The sequence below is a fragment of the Lutra lutra genome, chromosome 18 (genome assembly GCF_902655055.1).
Source record: "Lutra lutra chromosome 18, mLutLut1.2, whole genome shotgun sequence".
NCBI classification, from domain to species: domain Eukaryota; kingdom Metazoa; phylum Chordata; class Mammalia; order Carnivora; family Mustelidae; genus Lutra; species Lutra lutra.
The window spans coordinates 36,520,377-36,534,470 of NC_062295.1; the positions used below are offsets into that span (position 1 = coordinate 36,520,377).

The 14,094-nt window shown below is 62.6% G+C and overlaps 1 protein-coding gene across 3 annotated transcripts in view; it reads left to right on the forward strand.

Annotated features, from left to right (window-relative positions):
* TNRC18 (trinucleotide repeat containing 18) overlaps positions 1-13,486 on the forward strand; it is an 85,373-nt gene extending 71,887 nt beyond the window's left edge. For all 3 annotated transcript variants that reach the window (XM_047713171.1, XM_047713173.1, XM_047713172.1), the window contains 11 exons: positions 1,926-2,078; positions 2,412-2,553; positions 4,251-4,368; positions 4,737-4,812; positions 4,898-5,006; positions 7,289-7,405; positions 7,994-8,158; positions 8,545-9,875; positions 11,465-11,701; positions 11,820-11,894; positions 12,196-13,486. In XM_047713171.1, coding sequence (XP_047569127.1) covers positions 1,926-2,078; positions 2,412-2,553; positions 4,251-4,368; positions 4,737-4,812; positions 4,898-5,006; positions 7,289-7,405; positions 7,994-8,158; positions 8,545-9,875; positions 11,465-11,701; positions 11,820-11,894; positions 12,196-12,402 — 2,730 coding nt within the window. In that variant the 3' untranslated portion in view covers positions 12,403-13,486. The remainder of the gene's footprint in view (positions 1-1,925; positions 2,079-2,411; positions 2,554-4,250; positions 4,369-4,736; positions 4,813-4,897; positions 5,007-7,288; positions 7,406-7,993; positions 8,159-8,544; positions 9,876-11,464; positions 11,702-11,819; positions 11,895-12,195) is intronic.
* Positions 13,487-14,094: the final 608 nt, after the last annotated feature.

The window sequence follows — 14,094 nt, forward strand, 5'->3', positions numbered from 1 at the left end:
TCACAAGTAGGCAGAGCAGCAGGCCGAGAGAGAGAGGAGGAAGCAGGCTCCCTGCTGAGCAGAAAGCCTGATGTGGGGCTCTATCCCAGAACCCTGAGATCATGAACTGGGCTGAAGGCAGAGGCTTAACCCACTGAGCCACCCAGGCACCCCTTATTTTACCCTTCTTAAAAGCATTTTTATTTATTTATTTTGCGGGGTTGGGGCAGAGAGAGAATCCCAGGCAGACTCCCTGCTGAGCACAGAGCCCGACCTGGGGCTCGAACTCAGGACCCTGAGATCACAACCTGAGCCCAAACCAAGAGTCCGATGTTCAACTGACCGGTCACCCCAGCACCCCAGGAGTTCTTTTCTTTCTTAAAAAAAAAAAAAAAAAAGTTTCCCAGAAAGGGGCTTTCTAGCCAGCGGGAAAGAAACCGTTGTCAGTGTTGATTAGAACAGGGGTGTGGAGGTTGCAGGAAAGGAAGGAAGTACAAGTCCACCTAGAGCCTGTCTTGCTGTCCCCGCCCGCCCCTGCACGCACAGCTGCAGAGACGGTCACCTCAGGGTGAGCTACTTACAACAGATGTTTGGGGGAAAAGTCAACAGAACCACATTACAGACGGTCCTTCGACCCCCAGGATGCCTTCCGATTTCAGAAATGTGAACAGGATGTAGGCGTGCATCCGAAACGAGAAAATGTAATTCTGTCTCGTCTCCCCGCAAGTGGGGAGCCACACTGAATACCTTCTGTCCCCGTACCGTCGTCTGCTCTGTCCCTTAGGATGCCATGTACTTTGGATGTCACTTGTCGGTTGGGAAGCCATGACGTCCGCAGCGGTCTTTTTAGTATGCGCTCGGGATTCTCTCTTTATGTTTCTTCATTTCCCACATCCTCTGGTCCGTGATCTTGGTTGGTAGTTTCAGGAATGTATCTTTTAAAAAGCATAAGGTGACCCCCTACCACGCCCGATCCTGCCACCTGCCCATCTCCCCTGGGTCGTGCAGACCCTTAGCCTGAGCTGGCTTCTAGAACCAAGTACCCCCACATTGTCTTTCTGCCGCCGCCCCTGGCCAAAAAGCTTGTAACTGGATCTGTGATGCGCCAGTGTTTCTAAGGTCCCGGGACAGCCGGGTGCTGGTGCCTGATGCCCGAAGCCGGCGGGTGTGCTCTCGGTGCTCTGAGACCGGTTTCCACACCGTGGGCAGGGGCGGTGGGGGGCAGAGGGGCGGCCCATCCTGCTCCCCCATCCCTGGGGGGCTTGGAGTGTGTTGGATGTGGCTCTCCCCTCACTGCTGGGGTGCCCCAGAGGCAGTTGGAAGGGTTTTGCCTGCTCCTTCTGGCACATGCCTGTGGAACTCCCCGGTATTGTCCTGTTTTTGTGGCATCACTTGGAAGTGGAGACCCCTGTGCATCCATCGCTGCGGTGTTAAATGACCTGCACCCCTCCCCCCCCAACACACACGTACACACACGCACACGCGCACAGCTGCACATGAGCAGCGGCTGACGTGACTCAGTCTCCGAGTTTATCAGACAAACTTTGGGGAGGAGGAGTTGTAAGGCAGGACTTTTGGTAAATTCCCTTCTGTGTTTAAAAAAAGAAGAACACCATGTGTGTGCAGATGTGTCTGCATAGCCCGTGTGTTTACGTGGTTGTACGAGCTGGTGGAAGGTTCTGGAAGGATGCGCGAGGCAGCCACTGGTGATTCTAATTAGTGCTGTGGAGTTGATGGGCCGCACTGGAGAGGAAGTTACACTGATACGCACCTGGGTCCCTTTTTTTTTCTTTTTACAGTAAGTAACATATAGTAGTAATAAAACAATTAGGATTAAGAACAAACACACTTGCGGGAAGGAGGGGAGGTGTTTTGTTCCTCTCCCTGGAGGGTGAGTGGCGGGGCCGGGCGGCCTCTGATGGCACCTGTGATGCTTCCTCACCCAGAAGAAGAAGGGGAAGGAGGCTGGCTCAGGGGCTGCGCTGCCCCCACCCCGTGTTCCCGCCCTGCCCCCCGACGCTCGGGCTCCCCACACCGGCTCCCCGGCTGCTGCCAAGAGGAGCAAGGCCAAGGCCAAAGGGAAGGAGGTGAAGAAGGAGGTAAGGCCTGCTGTGCCCGAGTGAGGTCCTCATGGGCCCCTGCAGATGGGGTGAGCTCGGCGTGCCCAGCCCCCGCGCCCTCCAGCCCCCGGCCGGGCTGTTCATCCTCAGACCCACTGTGTATCTGGGCTCGTGTGGGCTCGGCCCTCCGACGTGCGGCCCCAGTTTGCCCTCCCTTGGGCCTGTGGGCTGAGGCCAGCTGGTCCCCTGCTGCACCCATGGCAGGTGTCCCTGCTGCCGGACGTGTGACCCCGGGTGTCTAGGGAGGGTCCTAAGCAGCAGGGCTTGGGATGGCGTGTCCTCAGGCATTGGCCTGCTGTGCTCTGTTCCCAGAACCGGGGGAAGGGGGGAGCCGTGAGCAAGTTGATGGAGAGCATGGCTGCTGAGGAGGACTTCGAGCCCAACCAGGACTCCAGCTTCTCCGAGGATGAGCACCTGCCCCGCGGCGGGGCCGTGGAGCGGCCGCTAACTCCGGGTGAGTACCGCAAGGCCGTGGGGGCTCCAGCCGGCAGTGGGCGTCCCAGGAGGGTACCTGGGGAGATGGCGGGCTGGGGCCCTGGGGTTGGGTGGGGGCCTGGTGTCCGTGGTGAACCTAGAGAGGTCAGCTGGACTCCGGTTTGGTGAGCTCACGGGGTGGGGTGGGGGCACTGGGTGGGGGGGGGGGGCGCAGAGGCCGATGGGGGAGTCTCGAGGGCCGCAGGCAGAGTGTGGCCTTTGCCCTGTGGAAACAAGAAACTGTCCGTTTGTCTAAGTCTGTGGGGCCGCAGCGGTTTGGAAAGTGCATCCTGACTGCTTTGTCGCGGACGGATGGGGGGGGTCCAGAGGGGGTCAGGGAGTCCGGGTGGGAGGTCCTGTGAGGATCCCGGTGAGCAGCAGTGGGCTGCAGCGCTGTGGGGCAGCACGGACGGAGACGGGGTGGGATGAGGGAGATGGGATGGGGTTGGGCACATTGTGGGGGGGGGCATGTGGATGGATGAGAAGGGGTGCAGACAGGTAGTGGTAGGGTGGGCATGGAGGGAGCAGGGGGGGGGATGTCCCGTGCCATGCTCTGCTGGCTGGAGTGTGGGGAGCTGGGAGGATGTCCCCGGGAAGCGACGTATGCCTGGCATGCGGCCCCCCGGGGTCTGGGGCTCAGAGGGGCGTTGGAGGATGTGAGTTGGGTGGGGCAGCCAGGAGCGAGAGGACAAGCAGGGCTGTGGGCCTTCCGCCCAGCCGGGAGTCAGCTGTGGTGTGTGACAGCCTCGCAGTGGTGGATGGCGGGAGGTGTCTGTCCTCCCCTGTCTGCAAGCCAGCTGGGCTAGTTCCAGCAGCAGGAGGGCTCGAGGGACTGCTTGGCGCTATGGCCGTGCTGCCAGAGGCTCCCGAGGGCAAGTGGGAGCTCCTCCCTTGTGCCACTGGCCAGAGGAAGTCATGTGACCACGCTGGGCACGGAGGGGTGGGCAGTCCACGCGCCCACGGAGAGGCTGTGGCGTGGGTGCAGGTGGTGATGGGCAGGTGGGCGGGCCATTCTGTGCAGCCCAGTGACCTGTGCGGGCTTGTCTAGCCTGGTCGCAGGCGGGTGGAGCCAGGCTCAGGGTCCCATGGGGCAGGAGAGTGGGCCTGAGTGTCGGAAGCAGTGTGGCCCAGCCTGGAGGAGGAAGACTGAGCTGCACTTGGAATTGGGGTGCCAGGATCAGGTGGCCTTCAAGCCGAGGGGCAGAGGCAGCTTCAGGATGAGGACAGGCTTGGAGGTGGTTCAAGGGGCCAGTGAGGGCTGACAGCCTTGCTGGCAAGTTTGGGGTTTGGCTTCCGCGGGATCAGTCACATTCTAGGTGGAACGTCCTGGACGTTTGGCTGAAGGGGTAGCCGGCCCAGCAGGGGTACAGTGACCTGGAGCCTCTTGCCCAGGCCCCAGCAGCCGTGGTCTCTAGGGTAGAGGAGGGCCAGCACGAGCAGCCTGTCACCTCTGGTTCCTCCCTGCTTGGAAGCTTTCCAGAGGCCTGGGTCAGGACGGGAGAGGCTGCTCATGGCTCCACTGTGTGTCCCTGCACAAGGCCTGTCCGGCATACGGGTGGGCACACGCGTGTACACACACAGCCTACAGGGGTGGGGGAACAGGAGCTTGGGGCAGGGAGAGTGGGTCTCTGGCTGCCCCCTGGCTCCAGCCCTGCCTCGCCACTGCCCCCTCTGCAGCCCCACGCTCCTGCATCATCGACAAGGACGAGCTGAAGGACGGCCTGCGTGTGCTCATCCCCATGGACGACAAGCTGCTGTATGCTGGGCACGTGCAGACAGTGCACTCTCCCGACATGTGAGTGGGGCCCTGGGGGGCTGCGTGGGTTGCGGCGCTGGGCTCAGGGCCTGAGGACCCTCGGCTGGTCCCATGTCCAGGGTGCCGGGCCCCTGGGGGCAGGTGGCTTTGCTTCCCAGAGCTGGGTGAATGGCCCCGGAAGCCCCCAGGATGTGCCGGCCTCTCTTGGACCCGGAACCCCTCTCCATCTGGGAAGGAAACAGACCCAGGAGGGGAAAGACTTGCCCCAGGTTTATACAGGGTGTCTGCAGGCCCCCAGGTTCCAATGTCCCACCTGGGAGGTCTGGGGGGCAGAGCTGGCACTTCGGGGTGGGCAGGAGGGTCCACAGGGTCCGTCCTATCAGCGCGTCCATGCTGTGGCCTTGCAGATACCGTGTGGTGGTGGAGGGTGAACGTGGGAACCGGCCCCACATCTACTGTCTGGAGCAGCTGCTGCAGGAGGCGGTGAGGGCTGGGGTGGCAGCGGCCGGGTGGGTGGGGGCCGGGGCCATTCCTGGTCGACCCGGCGCTCAGTCCCTGGCTTTTCCAGATCAATGATGTGAGGCCGGCCTCCACCCGCTTCCTGCCGCAGGGGACCAGGATTGCGGCCTACTGGAGCCAGCAGTACCGCTGCCTATACCCGGGCACCGTGGTCCGAGGTGGGCCCCCTGACGTCCTCCCAGTGTCCACCATTCCCCCATTCGGTCAGGCCCCAACCGCGACTGGGCACAGACGCGAGTGACTTATGAGGCCTGGGATGGCCACAGCCTCAGGCCCTCGCGAGGGCCCTCTGGCTTCACAACACCAGCCCCTCAGGGGTCCTGCCATCAGGGGAGCCCTCTTGATCCCTGATCCCCATTTAAGTCCTGGGATGGAGCTCGGGTCACACGGGTGTCACTGACTGCTGCGGGTCTCACCCCCAACACTAATGAGCAATGGTAGCTTTCAGATTCCACATGTGGACTGAGAAGAGGGGATGGTGGCCCCCCGGGAAAGTTGGGGTGCTGTTAGCAGAGTAAGAGATTGGGGAGCTAGACTGATGAAAGTAATAGGAGCTGGGACAGCACCCCCTGTAGCCATTGCAGACCCCACACTTCCGGGAGACGGGGGCGTGGATGTCTGTTACCTTACCAAAAACACCACCGCCTGACCCGCTGCCCAGGACAGGACAGCCCGTGGCCGTCTAGCTTCCGTGTAGACATGGGATGGCGGAGTGGGGCTGCTGGGCAGGAGGTCTCTGTGGTCACAGTTCATCGTGATTCAGGTCCCCCGGAGCTTTCTGTGCCCTGGGCCACAATGGGGTTACTCTAGGGACTCCCCAGTCATCCCTCTGAGAATTTCATTTCTCCTGGAGAGTCTTTGTGTAGCTTTCTGAGAAAACCTGTGGGAGGTCAATCCTTCCACTAGGTGCGCGCCTGATCGCTGTTCTAGCTTGTGCTTAGAGATGGTTGAGCTGGGCATCAGGCCTGGGTTGGAAATGATTTTCTGCCCCCGCCTCAGAGTCACCAGGCCGGTGTCACCCAGCTTCTGATGTCTGAGAAGTTCAATGCTGTGATTACAGCCACGGCTTTGTAGGAGACTTGCTTTTGCTCTCTGGAAACTGTTAGGATGTTGTCATTATTTCTGGAGCTGGAACTGTGTGTGTGTGTCTCTGTGTGTGTGTGTGTCTGTGTGTGTGTGTCTGTGTGTGTGTGTGTGTGCATCCGTGTGTGTGTGTGTGAGTCCATGTGTGTGCATTGCTGGGGACTTGGGGGCAGAGGGCTCCGTGAAGCAGATGTCCTCTATCCCCAGCCACCTGCCCTGCCCCTGAGAGCTGGTCCCTCGGACGTGCACTCCCGAGCCGGGCCGCCGGTGGCACCTCTAGCTTTTTCTTCTTGGTTGTCTCTTTTTCACTGTTTGTTCCGTGTCCCGGGGAGGACCCTCTGCTAACCGCACTCTTCTGGCCCTTCCATTCTCTTGAGTTTTTGAAATTCCTGCTGTCGTGGGAGAAATTCGCAAGAGATTTTTCTTATTTTCTGAATCTTTCCTTCCCTCTCCTCTCTTCTCTTCTTTCCTTTTTGAACGTTTGTGTCCTGTCTTCATGTTTTTTTTTTATTATTTTGTTTCATATCTTGTTGCTTGTATCCATGTTACCTTTTTTTTTTTTTAAAGATTATTTATTTGACAGAAATCACAAGTAGGCAGAGAGGCAGGCAGAAAGAGAGGAGGAAGCAGGCTCCCTGCTGAGCAGAGAGTCCCATGTGGGACTTGATCCCATGACCCTGAGATCATGACCTGAGCCGAAGGCAGAGGCTTAACCCACTGAGCTACCCAGGCGCCCCCGTGTTACCGTTTTTTTTTTTCCCGTGTTACCGTTTTTTAAACTTCCCTGAGAATCTGCGGTTTCCCTGTGGGGCTTCTCCAGCTCCCTTGTCTCCTGAGTCCCCCTTCCTCCCTCGCAGGGGGTCCTGTGCTCGCTCTTTGGCCTCCCTCTCCTGGGAGGCTGTCCTTTTGGTCCTGCTGGTCCCTAGGAAGCAGATCGGAAACTGTGTGGATAGGCCTGTGTTGTGGGGACCCCAGGTCTCAGCAGCCGGGGTGTACCGGCTGCAGGCCGGCACCCCGCCCGTGGCCCTGTCCTTGGGGTCTGGCGGGGCGTTTGCATGTGGGAGCGGCTCTGCTGTGCGCTAGGCATACACCCTTAGCCTGCCCGCCCTTGCCTCGCCCCCTGTTGCTCAGGGGAGACTCTTGGGGGAGAGTCTTGGGAGCGAGTCGGGATACCGGAATGGGAGTGCTGGTGCTCCTGCTGGGACCACGTGCTCTGAAGCTCACATTCTGCACCACTGTATACCTGTACTCACACACGTCAAGCCCAGGGCTGCTTACTGGCTGGTGTCTACTCCCCTTGTGCCCCTCAGAGAGCAGGGTCCATGGGCCTCCCTCACTCTGCCCCTTCTGCCAACAGGCTTGCTGGGCCTCGAGGATGACGGGGATTTGATCACCGTGGAGTTTGATGATGGGGACACGGGGAGGATCCCCCTCTCCCACATCCGTCTCCTGCCTCCCGACTATAAGATCCAGTGTGAGTGCCGGCTCTGCTGTCCAGGGATGGGGCGGGGGTGACCCTCACGTCCACACCTGGCTCCCCCCTGAGCCCGACTCCGGGCTTTGGCCACGTTCGGACCATTCACACCCATGGGGTGGCAGTGGCAGGAACCGTGGGTGGGGCTCCCCGAGTCGGCATCAAGAAGGGGCTCCTTGGGCTCCCCAGGCCAGTCACTGGTACTGGATGTTCCATGCTCCCGGTGTCCACGAGAGCACAGAATTGCTGCCTCGGCCCTGTGTGTGATATGAAGCTCGGGTCCCCTGGCCGGGCTGCCTGACTTCTAGGGCTCAGTGGTTTTGAGCTTCCTCCGTGTTTTTGAGGGGCAGTCTTGGCTCAGCTGCACCCACGCTGTTCATTTGAGGAGCCCCATGGAGCTTTCTGTGCGTGCAGATACCTGTGCACCCCTGCAGATGGGGCCGCTCTCCCCAGCCGTGCAGCCCCTGCAGGCAGGTCACGTGGGGTCAGCCACGGGGTTGTCCAGCCCCTGTCCCCCACGACAGACAACACTTGGGTGGCCGGGAGAGCAGAGACCTGGGCCTGAGTCCCCGTCTGTGTGCCCGGCAGGTGCGGAGCCCTCCCCAGCTCTCTTGGTGCCAAGCGCCAAGCGCCGCAGCCGGAAGACCAGCAAAGACACTGGGGACAGCAAAGATGGCGGCGCCCTGGGGACAGAGGAGCCCGGCGCCAAGGCACGAGGGCGTGGGCGGAAACCCAGCACCAAAGCCAAGAGTGGTATGTCGGCCCCAGCTCGGCCTTGGCCGAGGCCCAGGGGCAGTTGGGAATGGGTGGGCACGGGCCGCACGCCTCTGTGGGGACTTGGTCTCAGGGGTACTTGGACTGTGTGACAGATTGGGAGACAGAGGCCCCGGGAGGCACGGTTGGTCTGTTGGGGGCAGAGTGGAGGTTCAGTCAGGTTCACTCCAGCATCTGGGGACAAGTGCTTGGAGCCAAGACAGCTGGGGACCACATTGGGGTCACCACCGGTAGGATGACAGTGACTGGGGAGCCCAGACTGGGCGCTGCTCAGGGGCGCGCAGGGCCGGGCTTGAAACAGGGCTTTCTGGCTCAGGAAGCCCCAGGCCCCGGCCTCACAGAAGCTTTTTTCTTCTCTCTTCTAGATAGAGCTGCCGTCCTGGAGGAGGGGGGCCCAACAGAGGAGGTCCCCAGTACCCCCTTGGCCCTGGAGCCCATCAGCACCCCAAGTTCCAAGAAGAGCCCCCCAGAACCCGCGGACAAGCGGGCCAAAGCCCCCAAGGCCCGCCCAGCACCCCCCCAGCCCAGCCCGGCACCATCTACTTTCACCAGCTGTCCGGCTCCCGAGCCCTTCGGGGAGCTGCCGGCCCCCACCGCGGTCCTGGCCCCCGCCCCCCTCGTCGCCATGCCCATCACCATGCCTGCCACCCGGCCCAAGCCCAAGAAAGCGCGGGCTGCTGAAGAGGCGGCCCCCAAGGGCTCCCGGAGGCCCGGGGAGGAGGCCGAGCTGCTTGTCAAGCTGGACCACGAGGGCGTGACGTCGCCCAAAAGCAAGAAGGCCAAAGAGGCCCTGCTGCTGCGAGAGGACGCGGGGGCGGGGGGCTGGCAGGAGCCCAAGGGCCTCCTGACCCTGGGCGGCTACCCCTCGGCCGCGGGCGGCGGCGAGCCCAAGGCCGCCCGGCCCAAGGCCACGGATGGCGAGCTGGCCCAGGAGCCCGGGGCCGGGCTCGAATTTGAGAGCCCGGGCCACCCCAAGAGCCCGGACAAGGGCCAGGCGGAGCAGGACGGGGCTGAGGAGTCGGAGAGCGGCGGCAGCAGCAGCGACAGCGGTGGCAGCAGCAGCAGCAGCTCCGAGACCGAGGGGGAGGAGGAGGCCCAGGGCGGTGGCGGTCGGAACTGCAGCGCCTCTAGCTCCCGGGCGTCCTCGTCCTCGTCCTCCTCGTCGTCGTCCTCCTCCTCGTCGTCGTCCTCCTCGTCGTCCTCGTCCTCGTCGTCGTCCTCCTCCTCGTCGTCGTCCTCGTCGTCGTCCTCGTCGTCGTCCTCGTCCTCCTCGTCGTCGTCGTCGTCGTCGTCGTCCTCCTCCTCGTCCTCGTCGTCCACCACCGACGACTCTTCCTGCAGCTCCGACGACGAGGCGGCGCCTGCCCCCGCGGCGGGCCCGTCGGCCGCCCCAGCTCTCCCCAGCAAGGCGCCCAAGCCAGCAGGCAAGGGGCGCTCCTCGGCCCACTCCCCGGGCAAGAAGGCGCCAGCGCCCCCACCCCAGGCACCCCCGCCGCAGCCCCCGCAGCCCCTGCCGGCCAAGGCTCAGGCCGGGGCGGGGGCCAAGAGCCGACCCAAGAAGAGGGAGGGCGTCCACCTCCCGACCACCAAGGAGCTGGCCAAGCGGCAGCGCCTGCCGTCCGTAGAGAACCGGCCCAAGATCGCCGCCTTCCTGCCTGCCCGGCAGCTCTGGAAGTGGTTCGGCAAGCCTACGCAGGTACCTGAGGCCGGGGGCGGGGCGGGGGCGTGTGTCTGCCGCCCTGTGCCCATCCTCCCATCTCCTGTCCGCCGAGAACTGGGGGTGATGGGGGGGGGGTCGGGATGAGCCGTGCGAGGCGATCCCATGTTGTGCTCGTGGCCCCCGGGTCTGGTGTCCGAAGCCGTGTCCTCCCCACCCACCCCCAGCAGCGCTGTGTGTGATGTGGGGCCCAGACCTGCCCCTCTGCGGAACACAGGCCAGAAAGCAGGCAGGGATGGGCCCCCAGGGCGGGCATCCAGGCATCATGCAGAGGGGCTCTCAGAACCCCACAGACTCTCGGTGTGGGCTTCATGCTTAGCTGTCCTCGGGGGCGGGGGGGGTGGTGGCATGTGACCCCAGCAGGAGGCGCAGCTTTCGCTTTGGGGGCTGGATTGGGTGCCCGCCCACCCGTGATTGAAGGGAGCAGGTGCTGGTTGCCCAGGTCTAGGGTCACTTGGCCACCCTTGTCGTAGATGCCCCCCGCCCGGCCCTCCGGGGAGCCTAGTGGATGGAGGGAGGGAGGGAGTGGCCACGGGTGGCCGGAAGCCTGGTGGCTGTCCGAGACCGGTTGGTGTAGTAACCGTAGCCGCCCGCTTCAGGTCGAATTTATTTTCAGCCTTGAGCTGAGAAGGACTTCAGCGGTGTTCAGGACCTATAGGGTTCAGTGACAAGGGCATTGAGAAAGTCTGTGCCCACTGGGGTCCAAGGAATTAAAAGTCGAAAACGGGATACCACAGCGGGTTGGAAATGAGCGTGTAGGTCTCCCCTGTTGAGGCAAACTGGCCGAGTGCCCTGGCTGAGGGAGTTTCAGATCTGAGTTTGGGATCGCGCTGCTTCCGTGGGGGGGCTCAGCTCTGCTGAGGTCCGGTCCTGGGGGGTGCGGTGGTTGCCCCAGAGTTGCTTGGGGCTGTGGTGGGTTTTGGCGTTTTGGTGTGTTTCATTTTTGGACCCGCACGTCTGTCTCCGTGCCAGTCTATGAAGTGTTTGTTGAGTGACTAAGAAGAACCCAGCGCGCTCTCGGGGCCTGGCCGAGGTGTGCCTTGTGCTGCATCATGAGGGCCCCGGGCTGACCTTAGTCAGGAACGTCCCTGGGGGGGTGGATGTGGTCCAGGACAGCACCCGATCAGGCCACCTGGGTGGCCGACTCCCGGCCCCACGCCGCCTGCGGGGGTGTAAGAACGGGGCTGTGCAGCCGGTGACCCGAAGGGCTGTGTGACCGTTGTGGGGGGTGGGATGCTGCTGGAGCTGGGAGCCTGCCCTGTCCCCTTGCTGGGGCTCACTGTCCTCCTCTGGACCTGGCTACACGAGTCTCCTGGACAGTGGGTGCAGGGTCTGCGGGCCCTCCCAGGCGCCCATGCCAGCACTGCTCTGGAACAGGGAACAGAAGCCCCTCCTAGCGGCGCGTTGTCCGTGTCAGGTGCTCCGTGTGTGGAGGGGTGAGGAAGGCTCCCCAGCTAGAGCGAGCAGGGGGTCGGCTCCCTCCCAGCCCGCCCCTCCCGCAGGACACCCTGAGCTCAGGGACAGGGGCAGGCCGGCCGGGGCCCCCTGACCCACAGCGTGTCCCGCAGCGCCGCGGCATGAAGGGCAAGGCCCGCAAGCTCTTCTACAAGGCCATTGTGCGTGGCAAGGAGATGATCCGCATCGGGGACTGCGCCGTGTTCCTGTCCGCCGGCCGCCCCAATCTGCCGTACATCGGCCGCATCCAGAGCATGTGGGAGTCGTGGGGCAGCAACATGGTGGTCCGCGTCAAGTGGTTCTACCACCCCGAGGAGACCAGCCCAGGCAAGCGTCTCCACGAGGGCCAGGTGAGGCGGGGGTGCCAAGCAGCCCAGAGGTGGAGGCTGGGGGGGGCGGGGTCTGGGCTCTGGGCTAGCGCAGGATTGCGCAGGGCTCACAGCCTCCCTCTGTCCGTCCCACACGCAGCACTGGGACCAGAAGTCCGGCCGCAGCCTCCCTGCCGCCCTGCGGGCCTCCAGCCAGAGGAAGGACTTCATGGAGGTAGGGACTCAGGGTGGAGGCCAGGCCCCGCAGGCTCTCCGCACCCAGCATGGACGGGGTGCGTCAGGGCCCCTGGCCCCAGCCCTGTGTCTGGCTTGGTGCTGTCTGCTGCCCTGTCTCCCTGCACTTTGGGGCCCTTAGGCCTTTGGGCCTTTGTGTTGGTCTGTGTGTCTGTCGGATCTCTCTTGTTCTCTGTGTTTGAGCCCTGGCCTCGGCCTCTCTGGGGTGGGGCGGAGGGGTCTTTCTCTGTCTCTGCCCTCAGGGGCCCCCCAGCCCTGACGCCCGCCCGCCGTGCCCGCAGCGCGCCCTCTACCAGTCCTCCCACGTGGACGAGAACGACGTGCAGACTGTGTCGCACAAGTGCCTGGTGGTGGGCCTGGAGCAGTATGAGCAGATGCTCAAGACCAAGAAGTACCAGGACAGCGAGGGTCTGTACTACCTCGCGGGCACCTACGAGCCCACCACGGGCATGATCTTCTCCACCGACGGCGTGCCTGTGCTCTGCTGAGCGCCCCGCGCCCTGCCGGCTGCCTCGCGCCCCGAGCGCCGACGGGGACCCCTCGCCATCACTGCCACGTCTCGGGGACCACGCGCGTTGGTTGTGTGCATGCAAGTGTGCCCTTGGACGGCCCGGCGTACGTGAGTGTGTACATGTGTGTGCCTGTATGCATGCACGTGCGTGCACGCGTGTGCACACGTCCCCAGCCCCCCTCCCACGCCCCCGGGCGCCCCTCCCGCCGGGGCTCCTCTCTGCTATCAGGGTATGGCTCTGCTGGGCCCTGGGCTGGGGCAGCCCCTCCAGCACCTTGTAAGCACTTGGCCGGGCGGGGCCCCCAGGACTTAGGACCCAGGCGCCTCCAGGCTGAGGCCAAGGCCCAGCAGGGATGCAGCAGGGAGGGGGTTTTTCAAGGAACCAAACTGACACTCGCTCTGGGGTTCCTGCTGCTTGAGGGCCCTTCCCGGGGCTCTTAGGGCCCAACCCCCCTCAGCACGGAGTTGCACCCCAAGCCTCCAGCCATGAGATGGGGTGGGGGGGGCAGACGGCTGCCCTCTCACCAGCCAGGCCAGGCCTGCTCGGGGCTCCGGCCAGGGGCCCGGCCTCTGCCCTCTCAGGATGGCCTGGACTCCAACGCAAGAGCCAGGTGCCAGGTTGGGGGGGGGCTGCTCACCCTGAGGCCCAGGGGAGGCCCACCCTCCCGGCCTGGTCCGTACACTACACACAACCCCAATGGTGCTGAAGCCCCGGCCCCGGCCGCCTGGAGGGAGCGGCAGCTCTCTAACCTGTACAGTTCTATTGTACCAAGACAAGAGACTCTCCCCGCCCCTGTATCATACGCCTTTAAATGGAGTCAACTTTTTAATTATATATATAAAGATAAATATATATAAATATATATAAATATAAACTTTTTAAAACTGTGAAAAAATAGCTATGAAATTATAAAGAAAGCAAACACATTCTGACGTGCAGAATATTATTTTTTGTTTCCTATTAGATTGTGAGTGTCTAGCACCCAGCTTCACGGGCCTCCCTTGTCCTGAGCACACCCCACACACCCCCCACCCGGCCCAGGTGTACTGTACTCGTCCCCAGAACAGAGAAGCAGTTAGGGAGAGCAGAGGCGGAGGGAGGGAGGGAGGGGGCCGGCCGGGCGCAGCGGCCCTGCTCCCCCTGCTCGGCCCCGAGAGCACTTACCAGCCCCTGCGCCTTCCAGGGGGACGGGAGGCCTCGTCCAGACAATCTTAAGGGAAGGAAAAGCCAGACTTCGGTTTTGTTTTTTGGGGGACTTCCTTTTTTTTTTTTTTTTTTAAGTTTCTTTTGGAATTTTGTTGGCGAATTCTGTGTGATCTTTTTCATAAAAAAAAAAAAGAGAAAAAGCTATAATCGGAGAACTGCTGTTGTCTGGAGTGGTTCATTTCGGGGCTGGGGGGGACCCTCTAACTTTCCAGGGCCAGGACCGGGGGGGGCGGGCACCTCCCCTCATGCCGGGCTGTTTACACCCAAGCTCCTGTCAGTGAAGGGAAATGAAGGGTTTCTCAATGGCCCTGGCCACATCAAAAGCCAGAAGTGGCCGTGCTGGGTGGCTGAGATAGGGGACAGGACCATTGGTGCCAAAAGCACTCTGGGCCAGTCCGAGGCTGGAGGTCTTACACTCCCAGCCACGCCCACATCTGCAGACCCCAGAATAAGGCCAGTGCA